The sequence below is a fragment of the Leptomonas pyrrhocoris genome (genome assembly GCF_001293395.1).
Source record: "Leptomonas pyrrhocoris isolate H10 chromosome Unknown, whole genome shotgun sequence".
NCBI classification, from domain to species: Eukaryota; Euglenozoa; class Kinetoplastea; order Trypanosomatida; family Trypanosomatidae; genus Leptomonas; species Leptomonas pyrrhocoris.
Genome location: NW_015438395.1, coordinates 110078 through 131842, shown reverse-complemented (window position 1 = coordinate 131842; position 21765 = coordinate 110078). Strand labels below are relative to the sequence as shown.

At 50.8% G+C, this 21765-nt stretch overlaps 10 protein-coding genes across 11 annotated transcripts; 6 read left to right on the top strand and 4 right to left on the bottom strand.

Moving 5' to 3' along the window:
• Window positions 1–2527: 2527 nt before the first annotated feature.
• ABB37_10060 (hypothetical protein) lies at window positions 2528–3031 on the bottom strand (the record flags this gene model as incomplete). The annotated part of the gene is made up of 1 exon (XM_015809791.1): window positions 2528–3031. The coding sequence occupies one exon, from the start codon at window positions 3029–3031 to the stop codon at window positions 2528–2530; it is 504 nt and encodes a 167-aa protein (XP_015651681.1).
• Window positions 3032–3538: 507 nt separating this feature from the next.
• ABB37_10059 (hypothetical protein) lies at window positions 3539–4141 on the top strand (the record flags this gene model as incomplete). The annotated part of the gene is made up of 1 exon (XM_015809790.1): window positions 3539–4141. The coding sequence occupies one exon, from the start codon at window positions 3539–3541 to the stop codon at window positions 4139–4141; it is 603 nt and encodes a 200-aa protein (XP_015651680.1).
• Window positions 4142–4672: 531 nt separating this feature from the next.
• On the bottom strand, window positions 4673–6908 carry ABB37_10058 (putative ubiquitin activating E1 enzyme; the record flags this gene model as incomplete). The annotated part of the gene is made up of 1 exon (XM_015809789.1): window positions 4673–6908. The coding sequence occupies exon 1, from the start codon at window positions 6854–6856 to the stop codon at window positions 4673–4675; it is 2184 nt and encodes a 727-aa protein (XP_015651679.1). The 5' UTR covers window positions 6857–6908.
• Window positions 6909–7644: 736 nt separating this feature from the next.
• Window positions 7645–8966, bottom strand: ABB37_10057 (D-amino-acid dehydrogenase; the record flags this gene model as incomplete). The annotated part of the gene is made up of 1 exon (XM_015809788.1): window positions 7645–8966. The coding sequence occupies exon 1, from the start codon at window positions 8917–8919 to the stop codon at window positions 7645–7647; it is 1275 nt and encodes a 424-aa protein (XP_015651678.1). The 5' UTR covers window positions 8920–8966.
• A 666-nt stretch (window positions 8967–9632) lies between these two features.
• ABB37_10056 (D-amino-acid dehydrogenase) lies at window positions 9633–10984 on the bottom strand (the record flags this gene model as incomplete). Its single annotated transcript, XM_015809787.1, has 1 exon — window positions 9633–10984. The coding sequence occupies exon 1, from the start codon at window positions 10908–10910 to the stop codon at window positions 9633–9635; it is 1278 nt and encodes a 425-aa protein (XP_015651677.1). The 5' UTR covers window positions 10911–10984.
• Window positions 10985–12009: 1025 nt separating this feature from the next.
• On the top strand, window positions 12010–12968 carry ABB37_10055 (hypothetical protein; the record flags this gene model as incomplete). Of its 2 annotated transcripts, none has more annotated exons than XM_015809786.1 (1): window positions 12010–12968. In XM_015809786.1, exon 1 carries the CDS (start codon window positions 12153–12155, stop codon window positions 12966–12968), a length of 816 nt encoding a protein of 271 aa, XP_015651676.1. In that variant the 5' UTR covers window positions 12010–12152. The 2 variants fall into 2 exon arrangements, with proteins under 2 accessions (XP_015651676.1, XP_015651675.1); XM_015809785.1 differs by having other exon boundaries at window positions 12023–12968.
• A 465-nt stretch (window positions 12969–13433) lies between these two features.
• Window positions 13434–14567, top strand: ABB37_10054 (hypothetical protein; the record flags this gene model as incomplete). The annotated part of the gene is made up of 1 exon (XM_015809784.1): window positions 13434–14567. The coding sequence occupies exon 1, from the start codon at window positions 13671–13673 to the stop codon at window positions 14565–14567; it is 897 nt and encodes a 298-aa protein (XP_015651674.1). The 5' UTR covers window positions 13434–13670.
• Window positions 14568–15155: 588 nt separating this feature from the next.
• On the top strand, window positions 15156–16450 carry ABB37_10053 (acetylornithine deacetylase putativemetallo- peptidase Clan MH Family M18; the record flags this gene model as incomplete). The annotated part of the gene is made up of 1 exon (XM_015809783.1): window positions 15156–16450. Exon 1 carries the CDS (start codon window positions 15257–15259, stop codon window positions 16448–16450), a length of 1194 nt encoding a protein of 397 aa, XP_015651673.1. The 5' UTR covers window positions 15156–15256.
• Window positions 16451–17029: 579 nt separating this feature from the next.
• ABB37_10052 (hypothetical protein) lies at window positions 17030–17997 on the top strand (the record flags this gene model as incomplete). The annotated part of the gene is made up of 1 exon (XM_015809782.1): window positions 17030–17997. Exon 1 carries the CDS (start codon window positions 17065–17067, stop codon window positions 17995–17997), a length of 933 nt encoding a protein of 310 aa, XP_015651672.1. The 5' UTR covers window positions 17030–17064.
• Window positions 17998–18294: 297 nt separating this feature from the next.
• On the top strand, window positions 18295–21345 carry ABB37_10051 (alpha-adaptin-like protein; the record flags this gene model as incomplete). Its single annotated transcript, XM_015809781.1, has 1 exon — window positions 18295–21345. The coding sequence occupies exon 1, from the start codon at window positions 18457–18459 to the stop codon at window positions 21343–21345; it is 2889 nt and encodes a 962-aa protein (XP_015651671.1). The 5' UTR covers window positions 18295–18456.
• Window positions 21346–21765: the final 420 nt, after the last annotated feature.

The following is a 21765-nucleotide window of genomic DNA, read 5'->3' as shown; positions in this document are numbered from 1 at the left end:
AGTTCTCAGCAATCAGAATCATTGTCGTGTCTGCTTCAATTTCTCTTGTTTTCGCGCCTTTATCTCAATTTCTTCTTCCTCTTTCCACTCCGTTTTTCAGTCGCATCTTCTTTCCTTTTACAGCTATATTTAGTCGTTCTTCTCTTGTGTGGTCCCGTACATCTTGTATTTCTTCCGCGTCCCTCCACTTTGGGCACAAATGCCTGCTATCAATTATCATTATCCTGTTCTGCCTCCGTATCAAGTACCTCACTTCAGATGATTATCTCGCTTCCTAAATTTTCAAGTCTCGAATAGCCTACACCCTACAAATCTGCATCTGCCAGAAAAGGCAAAGCCTATACATCAGAATAACACAAAGCTATCTTTCTCGGTTTTACAACACACTGTAATTATCAATAATTAAAACCACATTCCACTACAAACAAGCTATTCAACAGACCTTACGAAGTGGGTAGCCCGCCTTACGCTTCCCCGGTGGGTGGGCGGGGAGTTCAGGGTTGGGCGAGTGGGAAAAACAGAAATATGGAAGAACTGCTGAATTCTAGCAGTTGAGAAAGAGAATGAAAGGAAAAGGGGAAAAGGGGAAAAGAGAGGTAGGATGAATATTTTTTCAGGCTAGGTCATTCCATTCGATTACACGTTGAAAAAGGAGATGAAAGGAAAGGCAGGAGATGACGACTATTTCCATTTGCATGATAGTTCTAGCCAGGTACAGCGATTCACTGTATTCTTAAACTGAATACCTGTGGGAGATAAACAGGCTTCATTTCATTTTCTTTTCTAGACGTATCATAACTAACAAAGAAGAAAAGTTTCTTTCTACTCCACCTCCAAAGTGAGGCGGTGCGGGCACGGGTGGGCAGGACACGAAAGACAGAGAAATACGAGAGCGTGAAGCTGTTTGAAAGCGAAAAACAAAAAGAAGAAAATAGAAAGAAACTGACAACCGGTTAGACCCACTCATCTCAGCCATTTCACCATCCAGTCATTCCACGCTCAGGAAAACAAAGCTGTGAGGGAATTAAAATTCAAAATCTCCCGAGCATTACATTAACGAGGCCGGAGGCAAAGGCCATTGAATAGCACACACACTCCCCCTCCGCTCTGCCGGGGGCTATGGACGACTATCGACGAAGTAGCGAAGCTTGGGAGTGCTGAAATTCTGTCAAGAGATTTTCAGATACCTCCACAAGCACCACACCCTCCTCCGCACACACATACCCACACACTCTTCACACGGTGGTTCACTATCCACACAATGGTGACCATTTCCACAATTGTCTAAAGGGAACATTGTATCCTTGGACATCTGATGTTAAAAGACCGGAAATGGTCGATTAGCTCAGGGTTCTACCTAGGTGTTGATTAGTTTACTACAAGCCTTAGTTTCTCTTTTCTCGGCAATCAGCACTTTGTTGTGCTTAAGGACCGCGTCCCGTTGCCTCTTTCTTCTTTTTTCGGCAGAGGAGTGCAGTAAGGCGCTCACGAAATGTGCAGATATTCGACTGCCACGCTCACTGTAGCAACAGACGGGCAGTATGGCGCGCAGATGTGCTTGTGAGTATCATGTAGAAGTTTCGACTGCCACGTTATTTCCTAATCTCTTCCTTTATTTTTCTTCATTAATTTAATTTGGCAAAAAGAGAATGCGAATGGGCAATGCGAGATGTGTATAATGTCACTCGCAGCATTCCGTGTTACGTTGCAAACAGGATGCGGAGATGTGCGGATGAATTATGTGCAGTTTCGGTTGCTGCGTTCATTCTACTTATTTTCGGCAAATGACCAACTGCGGTTGATCAGGAAACTCTATGTTTCAATTTGCCATGGGTTCTTTGGTTTCTTGGCAATAGGAGCACGTTGATGTGCTGGTAAATTGGTACTCTCTCACGCTACAGGTGACACTTCAGATACAATACGAGGAAGTGCTCACGAGACGGGTATGCTTTTCAGTTGCTTAATAGTTTCTTTCTTTCGGCAGATGGACAGCTGTGGTTGCTCCAGAAGTTTTACACTTCAATCTGCTACTTAATTTCTCTCTTTTCGGCAATAGAGCACATGCGTGTGCTGATGAATTGGTACCCTCTCACGTTACAGGTGAAACTTCAGTTACGAACACTAGGAAGTGATCACGAGACGAGTACGCTTTCCAGTTGCCTACTTTGGTTCATCCTTTCACAAAATGCGCTTTTCCGAATGGTTGAAAGCGTTTGATCCGGTTGACCGAAAAGAAAGTGCGAGTGGCCGCCAAGTTTGACACGACGCTGCTTGCGCGGTCAGGTGCTGGGGGCGAGATTGTGATTGATCCGCACAGCGGTACGGTGGAGAACGCGAATAGAATGGCGATCTTGCTGGCTCATCGGTTCGTGCGCTGGAGAGTCCTTCCGTTTATTGTCTCCGAGCACGGCACCCTAAATGTTTCCTCCGCCTGTCTGAGTGCTTGAAGGGAAGTACTTTTCCTTTGCACGTTGACTAACCCTCCAAGGAGGTGCGTTCAGGGGAGACTGTTAGCCGGCACAGCAGATCAACACGCTTCACACGTGCAATGTGGACAACGACGCAAAGCAGCTTCAAGAACAGCTTGATTTCCAGAAGTCCAACCTGGAAGACCGTGAGCGATACGTCTCCACTCGTGAAAGAGAGCTAAAACAAAAGAAACGCGTGTACGCAAGGGGTCGCGAAGCCTTGGACACCAGATGGGACCGTCTCCAGAAGGAGGCGCAGGAATGGATCGCAAAACTGCAGCGACGGGGGAATACCCTCGAGGCAGGAAAGGCTCAGTTGGAAGTTGAGAAAAAACTGGCCGTTGATCAAAAAGCTCCAACGAAAACAAGGCGGCCCTGCTCAAAAAAGAGCGCAACGAGCTTGATGAGGCAAAGATCGCTTTGGAAGTAGAAAAGACGGCGATTGCCGCGGAACGCAAGTAATCGGACGAAACCCGCCAAGCTGCGGCGGGAAAAGCGCACGTTACCGCAATACGGAAAATCGGCGAAGCCGAACGAGTCTGGCCAGCCCTCTGACGAAACATATGACGAGTACTCGGGGCTGGTGCCGACTGATGTGAAGTATCACTCAGTCGAATCTTGGCTGCCGTATCTCACCACCAGAAACGTACAGATCTTCCTGCTGGAAATCCGGGGGTGAGTTCCCCGTGGGTGATGCGACCCGCGACAGTTTGACGCTGCGTTTGTGGGAGCAATTCTCCCTCTGGGCGATCGCAGTTGCTAAGCAGAAGTGTTCCTGCGAGGCGATGTTGTCGCTCGGCAAGGACCTGCTTACCCAGGCGCGGCGACGGATCGCAAAGGTAAAAGACCCCAAAAACGCCCATGAAGACAGTCCAGCAGTTGGTGGCTGTCAAAATGGATCCTGACGACCATATTTTGGTGGCCCTCCAGAAGTCACGGCCTACGACGTCAAACACCCACAGGTCTGCGCGTTCATCTCGCCGCTCCCGTTCCACCTCCCCAGCCTACAGCGACAGACGCCCCGTTTTGTAGTGCACATACGGCAAGAGGCCTGGGCACGCAACGAACAAATGCTACAAGAAAAAAAAAGTCGTGAAAAGAGGCGCGTCAAATTGAAACGGCGCGCCGCCCCCGCTAACGAGCCCCCTTCCGAGCGAGGACGCGGCTTTGGTACTGGGTCTGCGCAACCGCACCTCAGAGATCCTTCAGCAAGGCGACCGCCGCCTGTTCTTCATCACCGACGAAGCCGTGGCACCCGAGGTGGCCGTCATGCTCAGCGCTGCAAACGAGGCCGCAGGCAAAATGAGGGCCGAACGCACGTGGAGCTCGCGCCTGAGTTTCGGCGGACGGTTCGCCCAGTTTTGCGAGGCCTTTCACCTGCCACACGGTCGGACAGCAATTGCTGCTTTTCTGTTAGCAAGGGGCCTGAAGTCATCCACGCGCCTTCAGTATGCCAAGTGGCTCCGGGACACGGTCCTGCGACCAAAGGACCCCCTCGACGCGCTCATCTTTGGCCTGCGACGGATGTCAGCAAAGGAAGTTTTCGAGACGAGCGCGGCACGCTTCTCGAACTCACGCGACTGCCTATGGGTTACGTGGCAAGTCTGGAGGTGATGCAGCTCCTCATAATCATCGTATCATTCTTACTTTTTATCACTCCATTCTTTTCGTAAACTATCAGAAGAGAAGAGTCGACAAATTCGAGTGGAGTTGAATATGCGACGCCTGAGGCACTGCAGAGTTTCGCGCTTACGTGGTGCAAGATGTCGTGCGGCTCTGTCTTGGAAAAAAAAAGGGAACGCTTCGTACTGGTGGTGGCATTCCGAAATCATCGCAAGAAGGGAGAAGAACAGTCAGCAAAAGTAAGCCAAAGATTCATGGTGTGTTTTGGAGTTGAAAGAGGGAAAAAACTTGCACTCTGACTCCCTAACACTCCAGATAAGCAGCCACAAAGAAGCTTGCCACAAGTGTCTTTCACTTTAACAAATTCTATGCTGCATCAAAGCCTGTTGAAGTGGGTTTCTTTCAGTTTAATTTGCACAGCCCACGCCGTGACAGCGAGCAACAGAAGTCACAGAGAATTGATCCTGTTTTACAAGCAGAAATAAGGAGACTTACGAACAAATAACAATAGGGAAAGAAGAGAAAGGTGAAACCGTCTCGAGCCCGTGCAGCGTGTGAAGGTCAATAGGAGCTTTTACTATTCATGAATCCACCCATTCCTCATCGGAGCTCCAGCACATCTCCTTCACGTCTGTCTCCCACGACTCCTTCAACTCCTTGACGCCACACACCTCCTCAATATCCATAGGTGTATTCACGCAACGAAGCAGAAATGCGGCACCGCCAGCCCTGTACGCGTCGAGCAGCTTGTCCGAGCAGGCGGTGCAGAAAGGGTTGCGCTCCCCACACAGGTGGTGCATGCTATGCGAGAAGACGCTGCCGCGAATTTGCTGTGGAATCACACCGAGACGGCACTTTCCGGTGTCCGTGTCACCGCTGGCAGACTCGCGGTAGGCGGGACAGCAAAACCCATCGGGGTGCTGGTACACCTCGGCGACCAGCTCGACCGCAATGGCAGAAGCGATGGACGACACGGCAGGTCGAGTGACAGTGCACTGCTCATCTAGCGCGCGGAAGCTCAGACTGTCGGTCGGCGCGACAACGTCGCTGCAGAAGTAGCAGCCGAGCGCCGCAGGTGCGGTCGCAGCTGCGCCCCCGTTTCTCACTGCGTTGGAGCGCGAGTTTGCGGCAGAAGGGACGCCGTGCCGCATCACCACGTACGTGTCGAAACCTAAGGCGACATTCACGACGGGGGTGCCACAAGCCGCGGAAATGAGCGTTGGCATCCAGCGAGCTTCGCGCGAGTCGGTGAGGAGAAAGACTACATCACTGTTGCCGATGAGCTCCTCTAACAGGTGCACTTCCCCCAGCACCTCGTCTAGTTTGCCTTCGTCCACGCGGTGTCCGGGCATGTGAATTGTCAAGGGAACGGGCCGCACCACCACAGACGGAATGATGGACCGCAGTGCCTCCGCCGCGGCGTCCACCTTCGACTTGTTTTGCTTCGCATCTTCAAACGTAAAAAGAGACTGGCGCGCCAAGTTGGAAAACGACACGTTGCCGCGGTCGACAAGCGTAAAGTGGCGCACGCCCCACATGAGAAGGTTTCGCGCAACGTTGCAGCCGAGTGTCCCAGTGCCGAGGAGAAGCACCTTGCAGTCTGCGAGACGACTCAACTCCAAAGAAGGCAGTACCCGCCACTTCATCAGTTCCAGGTTAAACCGCGAGTCGCTGTCAGCACGTCGGACGGGGTCAATGAAAGCACCAAGATCGAGACCTTCGACTTTCTTTTTGCGCCACCCTGACACCTTCAAACTCGGAAACTCCTCTTTCCAGTTAACGCCTTGTACCTTATCGAAGGCCGCGCCGGTGAGGCGCAGCTTCAAGGCCGTGACCGTCGCTTGGTCGACAGCGTCAAACGCCAGCTGAAGAAAAAGACTCTTCGCAGGGCCGCCAGATCGCAGCGCATACACACTCAACGAGGTCAACGATGGTACCGCAAGCCGAACGCATGTGATGAGGTTTCGAGCTGACAGGCACAGTGTTTCTGCAGCATCTGAGAAGTCGAAGAAACACAGTATCACGTGCGCAGCATCGTCCTCCGCGACACTGAGAGCGCGAGGCGACAGTGCTTTGAATACAGGGAGAGCTGGGGGAGAGCACATGGAGAGGAACGGATTACACCCTCGCTCTGGGTAGCTTCGCAGCCGCGCGACACCATGGTCATAGATGGCCTGAGCTGCGGAGAGCGAGAACGGAAGCGAATCGGCCGATTCGCGTGCTGCAGCCTTGATAAGAATCGATCCGTCCAACGCGATCGACGGGAATGCTTCCTTGTGGAAGAAGCGGTACGATTTTGCGTCTATGTAGGTGTACATGGACACCATGCAAAATGGTATCTGAGACCATGACTCCTCCTCCTCTTCTGCTGTAAGGTTGTCGGCGAGAGCAGGCTTCAGCATGTATTCCGCAACAAGGGAGAGGAGAGCATTTCGCGAATCTAGCGATTTGAGTCCCTCGGGAAAGTTGTAGTTTTTCACTTTTCCCCGCATTTGCACGTCCACAACTTCTGTGAAAGTGTTCACTGCGCCATGTTCGGAAGGCGCCACCTCAAAGGCAGCAGAGCTCAGGTGCACCACATTTGCTGGAGTAAGAAGAGCGCGGTTTGAAACATTTGTGCGGATGCTGCCGTGTAAAGATGCGAACGGCTCTTCGAGTTTCCACATCATCAGCTTAAGGCGCCGCAGTTCCTCCCAGAAGCCAACATCAACGGAAAGCTGATAGTCGGAAAAGGTCAGACGCGGCAACTCTGCAGTAGTTGTCATCTCTCTTCGATTTTTCAAGCAGGGCGTTCTCAAGAAAATCAGCAGCGATTCTGAAAGTCAGCAACGTTAGTGGGAACGCATCGAACCAGGAGAAAGGAAAGAAAGAGTGTCAAGTACAAACGGGGTAAAGTGGGGTACATGTTCTCGGGAAAAGAAAAGCACCGAGAGTGCAACGCAGTTTTGTATTCTCCAGCTCCACGTAACAGAGTAGATGTTCAAGAAACAGCTACTTTTGCTTCCACATTTTCCAGCAAAAGTTGAATGAAGAGCCAGACTCAGTCAAATCGGTTCGTTGACCGTCTTGTAGTATTCCTTTTTGCAATATTCACAGCTATTAGACAGGCTTACATATCAAAGATACATTGTCCCTGTTTTGTCGATATTGCGATGAGGTACGCCAATGAGAAAAAAAAACGAGAGAAAAATAAGTGCTACAACATAAGAGATGTTGCCGGAAGCATGTTGGATTGCTGACGACGCCAAATATGATGAAAAAGAAACGTTACAGAGGGGTAAGAAAAAAAAAAGCATATTCGCTCTTTTGCTGCTCAAAACAACGAAACGCACTTGGAGTTACTTCCCTGGTGATGAGAGCCAGTGAAGGGATGATTATACAACAGCAACTCACTAGCCCCACGATGACCGTGAGGCAGGAAAACTAAAAGAAAAAAAGTGGGCAGTTAACAACGGTGACAATTTAGTGCAAAAAAGAAATACACGCGCTAAGAGTTGGGCCACAAAGTGTCACAAATCTCTCGAAAAAAGGCTGAGATTCTCGTTGCGACAACCTAGAAACGAGTTGCAGAAAAAGGACGCGCATCAATAAAAGGTGTTTCGCCGGCAATCAGCTCCGCAAGCAAGCGTCCAGAAACAGGACCAAGTGTCAAACCGTTCGAGCCGTGCCCAAAGCACATCCATAGACCTGGGTGGTGAGGTGACTCACCTATAATAGGTTTCATGTCTGACGTGCACGGGCGGTAGCCTGCCCACGTCTTGGAAATAGGGCCCTCCAACGGGATAAGTTGGCGTGCTGCTGACTCAGCTGCTTTGAGCTGAATCTCATTCTGCGGGGACGTTATAGAAGCCATCTCGCCACCGGTGTTTATGCGAATGCCCTGGTGCATTGGGCCGAGAGTGTAGCCATAATCCACATCCACGATTGTGTGATGCAGCTGCGCGTCACCAGCGAGTCTGAAATGTGTGTTGTATCCGCGGAGAGCGTAGAGCGGGAACTGGTAGCCAAGCGGCCTCAACACCTCGTTCGACCACGGCCCTGCGGCAACAACGACGAGGGGCGCCTCAAAACTCCCGTTGTTCGTCGTGACAATGTACCCACTCCCACTCCCATCAGACCGTGGAGTTATGCTTTTGACTGTTGCCCTGATAATTGTGCCACCTACGGAAACAAAGTGATTGGCGTACGCCTTGACCAGCTCGCCAGGGTCCGTTGCAAGCCACGCATCGGTGAAGAAGTAGCCACCCGTAAACAGCGACGCATTAGCGCTGGGCTCTCTTCGAGTTAACTCCTCTGGGGTAACGAGCTCGACAGCCTGGCCTTCGTTTTGTTGACCCATGACAGATTCCCTAATCAGCTGCATTGGCTTCGATCGAAACATTTCGAAAAAGCCGGTACGCTGGAGGAGATGCTCACACTTCGCTGCTTTGGCCATAATATTGTGTTCCTGCGTGCAGTGTTCCGCCAACGTTGCGTACTCTTTGACAATGCGGGAAAAAATAGACGGCCGCGAGTACCACCAGTACAAGAAAAGAGGGTAGTAGTACTCCATCATGCCCGAGACAGTGTACCGAGTGTCATTACGCGAATTTGCCACGATGCTTGCCCGTTTCGCAAGCCTGCGTGGAAATGGAGACGGAGGAAGGCGCTTAATGAGCCCGGCATTGCCCCACGATGTGGCGTTACCGGGGAGCTCGCGATCGATGACCACAACCGAGTATCCCCGTCGTTGGAGGTGCCACGCGGAGCACACGCCAACAATTCCGGCGCCAATGACAATGGCGGAGTTGACGCTCTCTTTCGTTTTCGTCTGCTGAGAAGCGACCATTGCGAAGGCGGCACTTGAAAAGCCTGATGAACAACAAAAAAGAAGCTATACGCGTGCAATGAGCACAGATTTGTTTCGCCGTTGCCGGAAAAATAGAAGAGATGTTTCAAAAATCACAAAAGACGCGTTGAAGGTGAGTTGAGTGGCAAGGACTGTGAGACAGAGAATAGAAAACGACTCTTGCAGTCGTCCCGTCATGGAAAGACGTCAAAGAAGAGGGTAGGAGTTTTCGTCAGATTCCTCTTCAGCTCAAAAGCAGCATTTCTTTCTGGTTGCCGAAAACTACTGTTAAGGTATGACAGAGAAAGTGGAACTCGTCAGCATAAGCACACTTTCCTACTGTAAAAAAAAAAAGAGATTGTTTCCGTTACTCGTACTGCTATTCGGTGATCTCATTCGTGTAGTTCCGCACACTAAACAGTATCTTACTTTTCGGTGGAGGGACAATTGAAATGCTAAAAGCCTACATAAAGAGGAGAAGAATATATTAGAATGAAAACGAACGAACATTAAGACTCCTTGTCGTATAAAAAGATATGATTCCTGGCAAAAGAAAGGATGTCTCTACAACAACGTTTGGATGGCTCACAACTTCAGCATCGAGAACCGCTGAAAACTTGTTAGAAAAAAAAATAAGTAAGGAAACAGTCGATAATGCTAAAAAAAAAAAGAAAGAAGGTAATAAGAGAGGAAGTCTTTCTGGAATACTTAACTTAAAGAAAACGATCGACGGAGAAAGGAGTAGGATCGACAATAGCTTTTTCTTTTGCCATCATTTCTGCCAAAACTCTTCCGGAGATCGGACCAAGAGTAAAGCCTTGATAACCGTGACCAAAGCACATCCACAAACCTGCGTGAATGGGAGATTCACCAATGATTGGCTTCATATCTGCAATGAGTGGTCGGTGGCCATGCCAAACACCTCCAATCTGGTTTTCCAGTGGCAGCAGCTTGCGCGCCAAAGCCTCTGCTTTCCGTAGTTGAATTTCGTTTGGAGGAGTTGCCATTGTGGTGACTTCGCCGCCCGTGGTAAGGCGGACGCCTGCGTTCATCGGCCCCAAAACATACCCGTTTGTGATGTCCACAATGGAATGGTTCAACTGAGCACCGTCAGCAAGCTTAAAATGGGTGTTGTAGCCACGCAGCGGAATGAGAGGGAACTTGTATCCCAATGAGCGCAGCACTTCGTTTGACCATGGGCCCGTCGCCACAACAACGCGAGGAGCAGCGAAGTCGCCGGTTTCAGTTGAAACCAGCCAGCCACCACCTTCAGCTTCGGGGCGCGGCGCAATTTCCTTTACCGCAGCTTGTACAACAGTTCCGCCGAGAGACACAAAGCTGTTGGCGTACGCTTTGACAAGGGCGCCAGGATCAGCGACTTGCCATGCGTCTTTAAAGTGTAAACCGCACGTGAACTCTTCCACATTGAGACTCGGCTCTTTTTCCTTTATGTCGTCTGTGGTGAGAAGATCAACAGTAACTCCCTTGGATCGCTGCTCCTCCACGATGTCTTGTACTGCAGGAATCGATTTCATCCGAAAAAGCTCAAGGAATCCCAGCTTGCGAACAAGCTTCTCTGAGTGCGACGCCTTAATCATCGCTTCGTGCTCGTCAGTGCAGTGGACAATAAGGCTTGCAAATTCCTTACAGTTCTTTCCGTAGAGAGATGGGCTGGAGTTTCTCCAGTACAGGTAAATAGCGTACAGGTTTTGAGGGAGTGCGAAAATGTTGTAGCGCACGTCCACCTTGGTGTTGAGGACAATTCTCACCCGATTGAGAAACCCGGAGGGAATAGAATAGGGCATCACGCACTCTCGTTGAATGAGACCTGCGCAGCCCGACGACGTCTCCTCACCCGGGCCTTTTCGGTCAATCATAGTAACTTGGAAGCCGCGCCGTTGCAAGTGCCACGCAGCGGACACCCCAACCATCCCGGCTCCCACCACCAACACCTTCTTTTCATCGCTCGAAAGCCGCTGTTCCAGCGTCATTGGATCTCTCTGTTAAAACCCTGTAACGTGATGTTCTGAAAACAGTGATTTGATTGCTGGAAAAGAACACAGCTGTTGAAATGTTGTAATCGAAAGAAAAAAAAGACAGCAGAGTTGAGGAGAAAAAAGACAGAAGGTGGATAGAGAAGGAACTTGGAAGCTCAGCAGAAAATATGGTATATGTGAACACTTTAAAGGAAGCGAACGGTGAGACGAACAAAGGACGTTTCGCGCATTTAGGGGAGGCACTTCCTTACTTTGATGCTGCGAAGCAGAGGTTGTACTGATCCTTTTATTTTCAGTGCTCTGTAAAGCGAGTGTGGAAAAGATGCAGATGATGTTACAACAGGAAACGCTGACGTGCTCCAAAAAGAAAAATTTCTACGCTTACCCTGCTAGGACACCGCTGCTGACTGTCAACAGAAACGCAAATTATGAACCGTTCTTTTTGCGTGTGTGCATAGCGCGCACATATCGTCACCCGTTGCTTCCGGCTTTACTGCTCTTGCGAACAACGTTCCAGTTTTGTTGGCCCCGTCCTTCCCTTGCCTTGCGTGTGTTCTCCCCCTCCCCCCGCCTCTCCTCTTACCGCGTCTTTGCCCCTCGCCGCCGCACTCCTCACGCACAGGCAGCCACCGCTTTAACGATGCTACTGTTTTAGTGAAGCGTCACGTTAAAGAAGTCGCTGATTACACAAAGCTGTTTCATGATCAGATTTGCCTACAGTCATCTTGGGGCGCCTTCAAATGGTGCACTTCATTGGTGATCAGCGTGTTGCTCCCTTTTGCACAAAAAAGGAAGTAACGTCAGGGCTGCTCATAGATGAAGCTGTGCAACTGAGAATTGTATGTAGCGACGTGAATGAACTGTTTCTGTGCTCTTTTCGTTGAGCATTGCTTACAAAAATATGAAAACAACTGAACACGTTTGAAACGTTAGTCCCTCTACATCAAAAAGAAGCGAGGCTGCTTTCTGTTTTCGTTGCTTTGAGATCTGCTCTTTTTGTACGTTCGAGTCGTCTGTTTTTCACTCTCCTTGCAGTAACAATGCTAGCTACTTGACACTACTTTTCTTTTCGCACTTTCTCCTCGTCGTCAAAGCTCTCTTCCTTAGTTCCTATCCTTTCGTAACTGTGTCTTCCCTTAATATTCCCGCGTACGCACTCGAACTCCGTTTACAATTTTTCTTCAGTTGTGGTTCTTCACACTGAAGCGTCAGATCAATTCGATTCGATTGAATCCTATGCAGGATAGACTTCGGGAAATTGAGGGCACTCTCGCCCGCACAAAGGAGAGGAAAAACACAATTCTATACAAGCTATCCAAGCGAAAACAGGAGGAGGAACGACTGGCTCTTCTGGGTGTTCAGAAACTTCCCACAAATCCCCACGAAGTGGACGATGTAAAAGTTGTCAAGTACGTTCTCTTTCGGCTAAAGCAAGAAATTGGAGACAAAACTGCTCAATTGCGAGATCCTAAACTTCACAGTATTGATAAGGACGGAGAAGCTGTGATTCGTGCTAAAAACGACGAAGTCAACAAATTGGTTTCGCGCCGAAACCAATGGGAGGCACGTCTGGCAACTCTCACCGGAGTCCCGGTTCCGCCGTTTGCAAGGCGTAAAAATTTTTTTGGCTGCGCAAAAGAATTACCGGAAGCAGAGGCGTCACGTAAGCGTTCGCGAGATGCACAAGAATCCGCTGCGAAAGACAGTTCAATGTTGTCCAGCTCAAGTGAAGATGAGGATGAGGACGTGCTCCAAGCGCAACACCAAGAGGAAGACGTTGCAACCCAGGATGCAAACTATTTAGACCGAGCAAATTGGCTCGGGTCTACTCTCGCAGACAACGAGCTTGTCCGTGAAGAGAAAGAAGCAGAAGCGAGGATGCGCGAAAGGCTTGACTTAAGTTGCGGCCCAACGGGGTCTTCGGCATTTGTGAGATCATATCTCAAAGCCGGCAAAGTCGTCCTGCCCAGCGAAGAGCATTTCAAAGGTCTGTTAATCAACAAACGAAAAGAAATGCTTCAGGCTCGTTTAACAGCTCTGAGAAAAAGCTAGGTGATTTTTTGTTTCCAAACCAGTTGTAGTCGACGATTTTTACGTGCGTTGTCTGCTTTCCATTTGGTGTTATTGTACGGCTACACCTTGAGTATTGCTACCACGTTGGGACATGTGAAGCAGTGAAATGATGCTAAATGGTCCTTTTCTCTTCAGCGTTCACATTATTTTTTTGACGCTACAGCACAGTAAGTACCGTTAACACAGAAGCGACTCTTGTCATTGATAATTAACAACGGCGTGCGCCCCAGTTCTTCTCTTGAACTATCACTGGCACCTGCAGGACGGTAATGAAACTGATGGGGTTAACACTTCATGCTTTTTGAATGTCAGTGGTCATCCTCAGTGGTTTATCTAACTTCCTTTTTCATGTACACTTCTCTCTTGTGTTGAAATCTTTTGCTTCACTTGTTTGTACCTTCTATATTTCGAATGTGTCGCGTTTTATTTTATTTTTGAAATACAGGCCGTGAGTAAATCGGCTACTATCACGCTGCTTCACAGGCTTTTCAGCCTCTTTTCCTCGTTTATTTTTCTTTACAGCTTTCCATTTTCTGTTTTATAGACACGAATCGCAAAGTTACCACTACGCTTACGATTTGACGCCCGTTTTTCGTCCTACAACGTAGTTACGTCTACACAATTGTACCCTAAGGTTACACTTGTTCTGTTTTTCTGGTTGGTCTGTTTTTCTCTTCAGCAATGCCAACCATTAGAGCGAAAAGAGTGCGACTGCACACGAAGGCCAGCAGGCCGATCAGCCGATTTCTTGTTTCTGATGCGGCCCTGGGAAAGCTGACGAAAGACACGTCTAGCACCGATGCCGCACTTGCAGTGTCGCCGCGGGAAGTTGGAAACGGCACTCCTCATGATCCGATTCATCTGCCTCTACGGACGGTGCCAAATTCCAGCGGCTGCTACCACTGTCCAACGGAACAGTGTCATTGTATTTTGTTCGAAAAACTGCTGGCAAGCACGTACGAAAAGGTATCGAAGAAACGTGTTGTTGAAGTTTGCGGTGTGCGTCAATTGTGCGCCAAGTCCCTCCTGACGCCGTTCGTCACACGGCTCATCCGTCTTATGAACATCACGGAGAATGACACCTTTTACGACATTGGTTGCGGAAACGGCTCAGTTTTATTTCAAGTGGCGTGTTTAACGGGCGCAAAATGCGTTGGGATTGAGATTAGCGATCACAACGCCGAGGTTGCACGCGAGGCATGGGATCTTCTGCAGGAGGACTTGGAACGAAGATTTCATCGCACTATGCCAGCTGTCGAGATCATTACGGCTGATGCAGCGCAACTGTTGTCAAATCCTGCATTCTTTGATGAAGAGGCCGGACAAACTGCAATTTTGATGTCGAACCTTTTGTTTCCCAAGCCACTCACCCATTTTCTGTCGGAGCGACTGAGAACGACACCTGCGGGAACGCGCATTATGTGTTTTGATGACCTGTACCCTCACTCCCGCTCCATAGCACCTATCCGCGATCCAGAAGCTTTTCAGCTGTTTGAGATGAAGGACTTTTTGTGGCAGGAAATGAGCGTGGAATGGTGTTCTATGGAAGGCACCTTTTATATCCATACAAGGATCTAGATTTCATAATTCACTTTGAAGGCGGTAACGCTCTATCCGCTTGTGCAAAACATCCTTTTCTTGTTTATCTTCTACCTTCACTTTTTTCTCCGAAGTTCGGTATTCTGCCGAAGTTGCAATGCTCGTTTGGCATTCCCCTTTGGCATTACCGCGTTCACCCTTTTGTACTCTCTTTCAATTCTTAGAAGCAAAATTAACCATTACAAGAACAACGTATCTCTCATCAGGATTTCTCTCTTCTTTTACGTAAGTCTACTCTATTACGTGAGGATTAGCAACGCGATTTAGCGCACGTGGGGCAAGCGTTGGAACCTTGCAAATTGGAACCGCAGTGTTGTTTTTGTGGATCAGTTTAACAGTAATCTCCTGCAACGCCTCTGCGTCACTGTTTCAATCGAATGTTGCTTCTTGTGGCCGGTTTTTGCCCCCTACTCTGAATTTGCGTTAATGAAAGATTCGCCTTTAAAAAAAAAAAACTACGGTGTTTGATGACCGTCCTCTCTTCTACTCTTCATCAATTCCCTTCACTATTTCTCTTTTTTTTTGCACTCTATATTGCTCTTATGCCGATTGCCGATATGAGCTGAAGCTATTTCTCTCGGTCGCTTTCAGTTTACCGAAAACACGTTTATTTCCAAACTACACAAAGTACTTTTTTATCCGCCTAACGCTCGCGGTGAGAATTCGCAATGTTGTACCCGTCGGACCACGTTGAATGGCTTGAGAAGCTCATTTCCTTCGACTCGACGAGTCGGAACTCGAACCTTGACATTGTGACGTTCCTCAAGGAGTACCTGGAGAGCGTCGGTGTGAAGTCCGAGGTTCTCTTCAACGAGACGAAACAGAAGGCGAACCTGTTCGCCGTCCTCCCCTCACAGAGTGGTGCGACGACTGGTGGCATCGTTCTGAGCGGGCACCTAGATACTGTTCCCGTGGATGGGCAAAAGTGGAACTCCAATCCCTTCAAGGTAGAGGCGAAAGGGGACAAATTTTTCGGTCGCGGCACGTGCGATATGAAGGGGTTCGTCGCGGTGTGCATGTCGCTTGTGCCGCAGATGCTCAAGATGCCGCGTGATCGACCGGTGTACCTCGCGTGGACGTACGACGAAGAGGTGGGCTGTCTGGGTGGTCGCGCTCTCACGCAGTACCTGAAGTCGAAGCAGATCAAGCCCGACGGCTGCTTGGTGGGTGAGCCGACGTCAAACAAGGTGATCGTGGCGCACAAGGGCATCTGCGTATGGAGGGTGTACGTGAAAGGAAGAGCGGCGCACTCCTCCTACGCCCTTACGCCGGCAAGCTGCAACGCTATCGACTATGCCGCGAAGCTTATTGTCAAAATTCGTGAGATCGCGGAGGACATTGTTGAGAACGGTGCGAACGACCGTTTCTTCGACGTGCCGTACACGACCATGTCGACGAATGTGATCAACGGAGGTATCGCCATCAACACCGTCCCGGAGGAGTGCACCTTCAACTACGAGTTCCGCAACCTCCCGCAGATGGCGCAGGAAGCCATCCAGAAGCGGGTCTCGGACTACGTGGCGGCCGAGCTGCTGCCGAAGATGAAGAAGGAGTACAGCGACGCTGAGATCAGCATCGACAACCTGGCTCAGGTTCCGTCGTTTCCGGACGTGGAGGAAAAAGACCCCTTTGTGGCGCTGGTGCGTGCACTTACGGGTGACAAAGAAACCCGCAAGCTTGGCGGTGCCACAGAGGCAGGTCAGTATGCTCTCATTGGTGTCCCAGTACTGGTGTGCGGCCCTGGAAGCATCACTGTGGCGCACCAGGCAAACGAGTTTGTGCCGAAGAAGGATCTGGAAGACAGCTGCCGCCTTGTGCTCAACCTTGTGAAAAAGAACCAGGGTATGAAGGCCCACATGTAACGGTGTTGAGTAATCAATGCACACGATAAAGTCTTTTCTGTAAAGTACTTGGATGTGATTGTAATTAAAGCAGGTGTTGTAGACATTATTTTTTTTTTTTACCACAATCCTTTCAAAACGTACCACGTTTGATTTCTAAATGTTTTGCTATCGCGTCCTCGGGGTATTACTTATGTCTTGCAATCGATTTGGAGCATCGGTAATCGAAGCTCTCCAACAGCACGTGTGAGAAAAAGACAAAAAATGAAATATCAACATTTTTTCGAAGGCCACAATAGCTAGGGTGTTTATAATGAGACGCTGTTCTGCTCACAACGCCAAAGCGAGGAACAAGGAGGAAGTGAACATCTCGGCAACGTCTTACGCTGAGGTTTCAGTCGCTTTTCCATGTGCGTTGTGCATTCCAGTTGCCGCGTCACATTTGCGCTACGGAGAGCATGAGGCCAGCAACAACAAACAAACACGACTGTTATCCATAATAGTGAATACTCCGCTTTCGGCGGTGCGAGTATGTACTTTATCGCCTTGTTGCACCTCTCACGCTTTTTGTTTTTGCTGTAACTAAAAATGAGTTTTCTAGTTTTGAACGCCGTGCATTGGTACACGTAGAATCGATGAGCACCAACGATGACATGCCGCTTTTATCAAGTGCTACCCTCGCGACGCAGCGAACAGCAGATGTTGCCGCGATCAAGAATGCGCTGAACGAGCTGCACAACGGCATTTTCGGTTCTGTGCCACCAGCAGATGCAACTCATGAAACTCTATTGCGTCAGATCAGCGGCGCACGCTCCGTACTCAACAAGGTGGCAGTGACTTCGAGAACCGGCCTCGACACTGAGCGTTTGTTGCTTGACGCTGTCTTGACTCTGGGCGAGATGCTTGCAAGTGCCGCTGCGGGACAGAGGATACGCAGCAAGGTTGTCAAGAGACTGGAGGACGTTGTGCTCCCGGTCTTGTTCATACGCAGTAACGTTACACCTCAGCTGCTCAAGACGCACGCACTAAAGACCCCATGGGCGGTATTTGAGACGGCGCGTCAACGGCCAAATGACGAAGTGGAGAAAATGGAACTTACATTTGCGTCGTGGAAGGCGAACCACGGGTGGGGCTTCCCTACGCGCAAAGAGCGCTGTCACGTGGCTAGCGAAGCCATCGCCCCTGCGTCCGTAACCACGAAGGTAATCGTAGAAATGAAGCAGGCTAGCCGAGTTGGAGGCACCCCAGATCAGCAGCGACCAGTACTGCGAGATATTGCATGGAACGCAGCATTACGGAGAACCGCTGGCGCTGGCATTCCGTCGTATCTGTTGACGAAGCGTCGCCGTGTGGATGGCCATCCTTCTAGCACCTGCAACGCTTCGCTTCCTCCCGACGTGTCTCGCGTTGTCACAGCTCCTTCTCACATCCCGCACGCAACCATAGATCCTATTGACGATTCAACCGGCTCGATTGTTCTTGCTTTGAAGTCCCCGGTCAGGCGTCGAAGATTAGATATAAACTTGGGCATTCCCCCTTCCCCGGATCGACCGAGGAGATGTCTTTGAGTAAATGAAACGAGAGAAAACATTTCGCACTTGTGTAATATAATGGGACTCGTAAAAAAACTCCTCTTTTTTGACAGTCTTCTGGCACATCCAAAGAGAAAAGCATGATGCATCCAAGCGAGTCCTTCGTCTCCGGCTTTGCAAGTAGGGCGGGTCTCAGCACTTTTCGAAAGACGGGGCTTTCACAGCATCTGCAATGATTGAATACGGAAGTCTTTGACTGGCCTTGGTGGTCCCACCCACTCTACCTTCTCTCCCCTTTTCTCTCTCTCTCATCATCTTTGTAACTTGTTTTGTATGTGTGAAGCTGCTCTCGCGGTACTTTCCTCTTTCTCCAGCGTGGCTGCAGATCGACTGACTCTCTTGCGCTTGGAGCACTCTCTGCCTTTTCGCTGTTGCTGCTGCTTGTGTCTTTGGTTTCTCTTTGTCCCCCCCCCCACAACTTTCCTTCTATCGAAAATGGACATGCGAGGTTTGGCTCACTTCATCCGGGATATCCGCCGGGCTACTGGAAATAAAAAGGATGAAGAAAGCCGTGTTGATGAGGAGCTCGCCAAAATCCGTGCGAAGTTCATCCATACCAGCACGATGACGACGTATGACCGAAAGAAATACGTGTGCAAGCTGATGTTCATCTCCATGCTTGGCTACCGCATTACGTTTGGCCACATGGAGGGCCTGAAGCTGATGTCTGAGGAAACTCCTTCGGCGAAGCTGATCGGCTACCTCTCCACATCTGTCCTCCTCAACGAGAACAGCGATCTTTTAACCCTCACCACCCACACTGTGTATCGAGACCTGCTGTCGACTTCTGATCTCAGCCGAAGTCTGGCGCTCACCGCGGTGGCAAACACCGGCAGCCGCGACTTTGTGGAGGTGATGCACGAGGGCGTGTACTCCATTGTCATGGACGACTCCGTCAATGAGCACATCCGCAAGAAAGGGCTGCTGACGCTGCTCCACATTTACCGCAAGTACCCTGAGATTGTCGACCTGCAATCGGCGGTGCCGAAGGCGGCGGAGCTTCTGCTGTCGGCGCAGGACGGTGTGAGCATGTGTGCTGTGACGTTTCTCAACGGATGCATCAGCAAGGAGACGGAGTCGATGTACATCGGCATTCTCTCCAAACTCATCCAAGTCCTTGCGCGCATCATCTTGGAGAAGCAGACGGAGCCCGGCTACGTCTACTACGGTGTGCCGGCGCCGTGGCTTCAGGCTAAGCTTCTGCGTCTGCTGCAGTACTTCCCCCTCCCCACCGAGGTTGACCAGCGCGACCGCATCATTTTGGTTTTGCGCAAGATCGTGAAAGCCACTGACAAGGTACTAAAGGACGCGCAGACGCAGCAGAAGCAGCGCGGCACGCAAAACCGCGTGAGCGCCATGAACGCCGTGCTGTTCGAGGTGGTGTCACTCTGCATCCAGTGGGATGTTGGGCTGAAGCTCATTCTCGAGTGTGTGGCCGTGATCAGCTCCTTCTTGTCCGACAAGCGCGAGGCCAACCTCCGCTACATCGGACTAAGTCTGCTTGCCCGGCTCAGCTTCGTCGATGTGCCCGGCTTTGACTTCCAGACGCACTGCCGACAGTATCAACAGCAGATCATCGTCGGGCTGCACGACACCGACGTATCGATTCGCAAGAAGGCCCTCGATGTTCTGGTGGCCATGTGTAACCCCAGCACGGCGGACAACATCATCAAGGAGCTGCTCTCTTATCTGCCCATCGCCACAGATCCCAACTTCAAGTCGAGCCTCGTGCTTTCCATCGCTCTCTTGTCGGAGAAATACTGCCAGGATTACAACACCTACGTGGACATCATGCTGACCATCGTGTCTGAAGCGGGGGACCTGTGTCCGCCCGACATATCTTACCGTGTGGTGCAGGTCGTCGTGAACGACTCCTCGGTGCAGAAGCGGGCGGCGAATATGGTCTTCCAAGAGCTGCGGACAAAGTCACGGCTTTCCGAAATGATGACGCGCGTGGCGGCGTTCATTCTGGCCGAGTTCGGCTACCAAATCGCGCTCAACGCGGAAAGCACGCCAACGATGCAGTTCAACCTCCTCACCCAGCAGCTGAGTTACACCTCCGTGGTGACACAGAGCACCATTCTGGCCACCTTCCTCAAATTCTACACGCTGTACGACGATGTAGCAGTGCGGGAGAAGATCGTCAAGACCCTGCAGTCGTTCACCAACAGCCCTTACCCGGAGCTGCAGCAGCGTGCGACTGAATACATCGCACTCATCGAGAACGCCAGGTCGGAGGTGCTGGAGAAGATCTGCGAGCCCATGCCGCCGTTTCGCGATGACGTAAACACCGTCATGAACCAAGTGAAGCGCATGCAGAGCAGCGTGCAGGACATCTGGGCGCTGAAGATTTTGGAGCGCGGGGTATCTCACCCGACGCAGTCCTCCAAGCACAAGTCCAGGTCCCAGGACGGGGCGAGCCGGAAGGAAAGCGCGAAGCAGTCTGTCAAACTGAACGATCTGTCGTCGCTGTCGTCGCAGGCGCCTACACAAGGCGACGGCACCGATCAAGTCAGCGTAGAGCTCGACGCTTTGCTAGACGTGGAGCTGCCGTATCAGAACATCGAGAACATACGAACTGCTTATCAAGAGCACCGCCGCGGACTGTTTCAGCTGTCCAGGGCGGACAAGGGTATTCTCTTCGCCAACGACGTCGTCGAGCTGCAGTGCACCAAGTCGACGTACGGGGCAGACGCTCACATCGGCGTCACAGTGCGTGACAGGACCGGCAAAGGGCTGCAGCAGGTCGCCCTCGAGGTGATCCGTGCGGACGCAGGTCTCATTTTGCAATCGCGCACAAAAGATGGCAGCACGGTGGCACCGGGCGGCTCCATCAAGGTCGACCTCGCCGCGCGCTCGTGCTTCGCCTTCGGCACCTCCCCGAGCGTGCGGCTGCAGTACGCTTCGGCCGCCGTGGACAACGCACGTGTCTGCACGGAGGTGCTCTCGCTGCCCATCCTCGCCACCACGTTTTTCACGCCGTACCACGTAGACTCGGAAGCCAGCTTCACGCAGCTGTACAAGACGACGAAGCAGCATTCCTCCTTTGCTAGCTGGCGAAGAACCTCGGCGACGTCACCGATTCCGGACAGGAACACGCTTATCCGCCTACTTGAAGCGCAGGGGTACCAAGCAAAAGCCACGAACTCCGATACAACTGTTGGGATTGCCGCCTTTGCCGTCCAGCCAAAGGACCGCGTCGATTACGTCCCCGTCGTGTGCGAAATTCAGACCTCTACGCGCGAGATACAGGTCTCTGTGTACGCGGAAGATGCTGTACTGCAACACGGGACCTTAGACACCGTGGAATTTATCTTTCAGTAGTTGTGTATCTGTCGTTGATGCAGCCGTGGAAAACATATATAGCTCGTCAACTGCCACCTCGATCGCTTTTCTTTCTTTCTTTCTTCTTTGGTTGTTTGATTTGTATCAACATTCTCTCCCCATTCTGCGATGCCTGTCGCGTAGCGTTCTCTTTGTCGTAAGTCGCTGAGGTTGTCTGTGCGGACCTGTCCGCTCTCCAGCCATTTTATCTTCGCCGGCCGCAAATATTGGCGTTCAGGCGTTCTATGAAGAGTACAAGCACTTCCTAGCGTGGCGCCTTTCCTCTCTTTTTGTCTTCGTTGCGATTCACCGCACTAGCCTTTTCTTTGCTTTGCTCCTTCTACGCACATATTCGTTGACGCCTGTTTTCCTTGTGCGGAGATTCTGTTTGAGCCTACACGAGTTTTGTGTTGCCGCTGC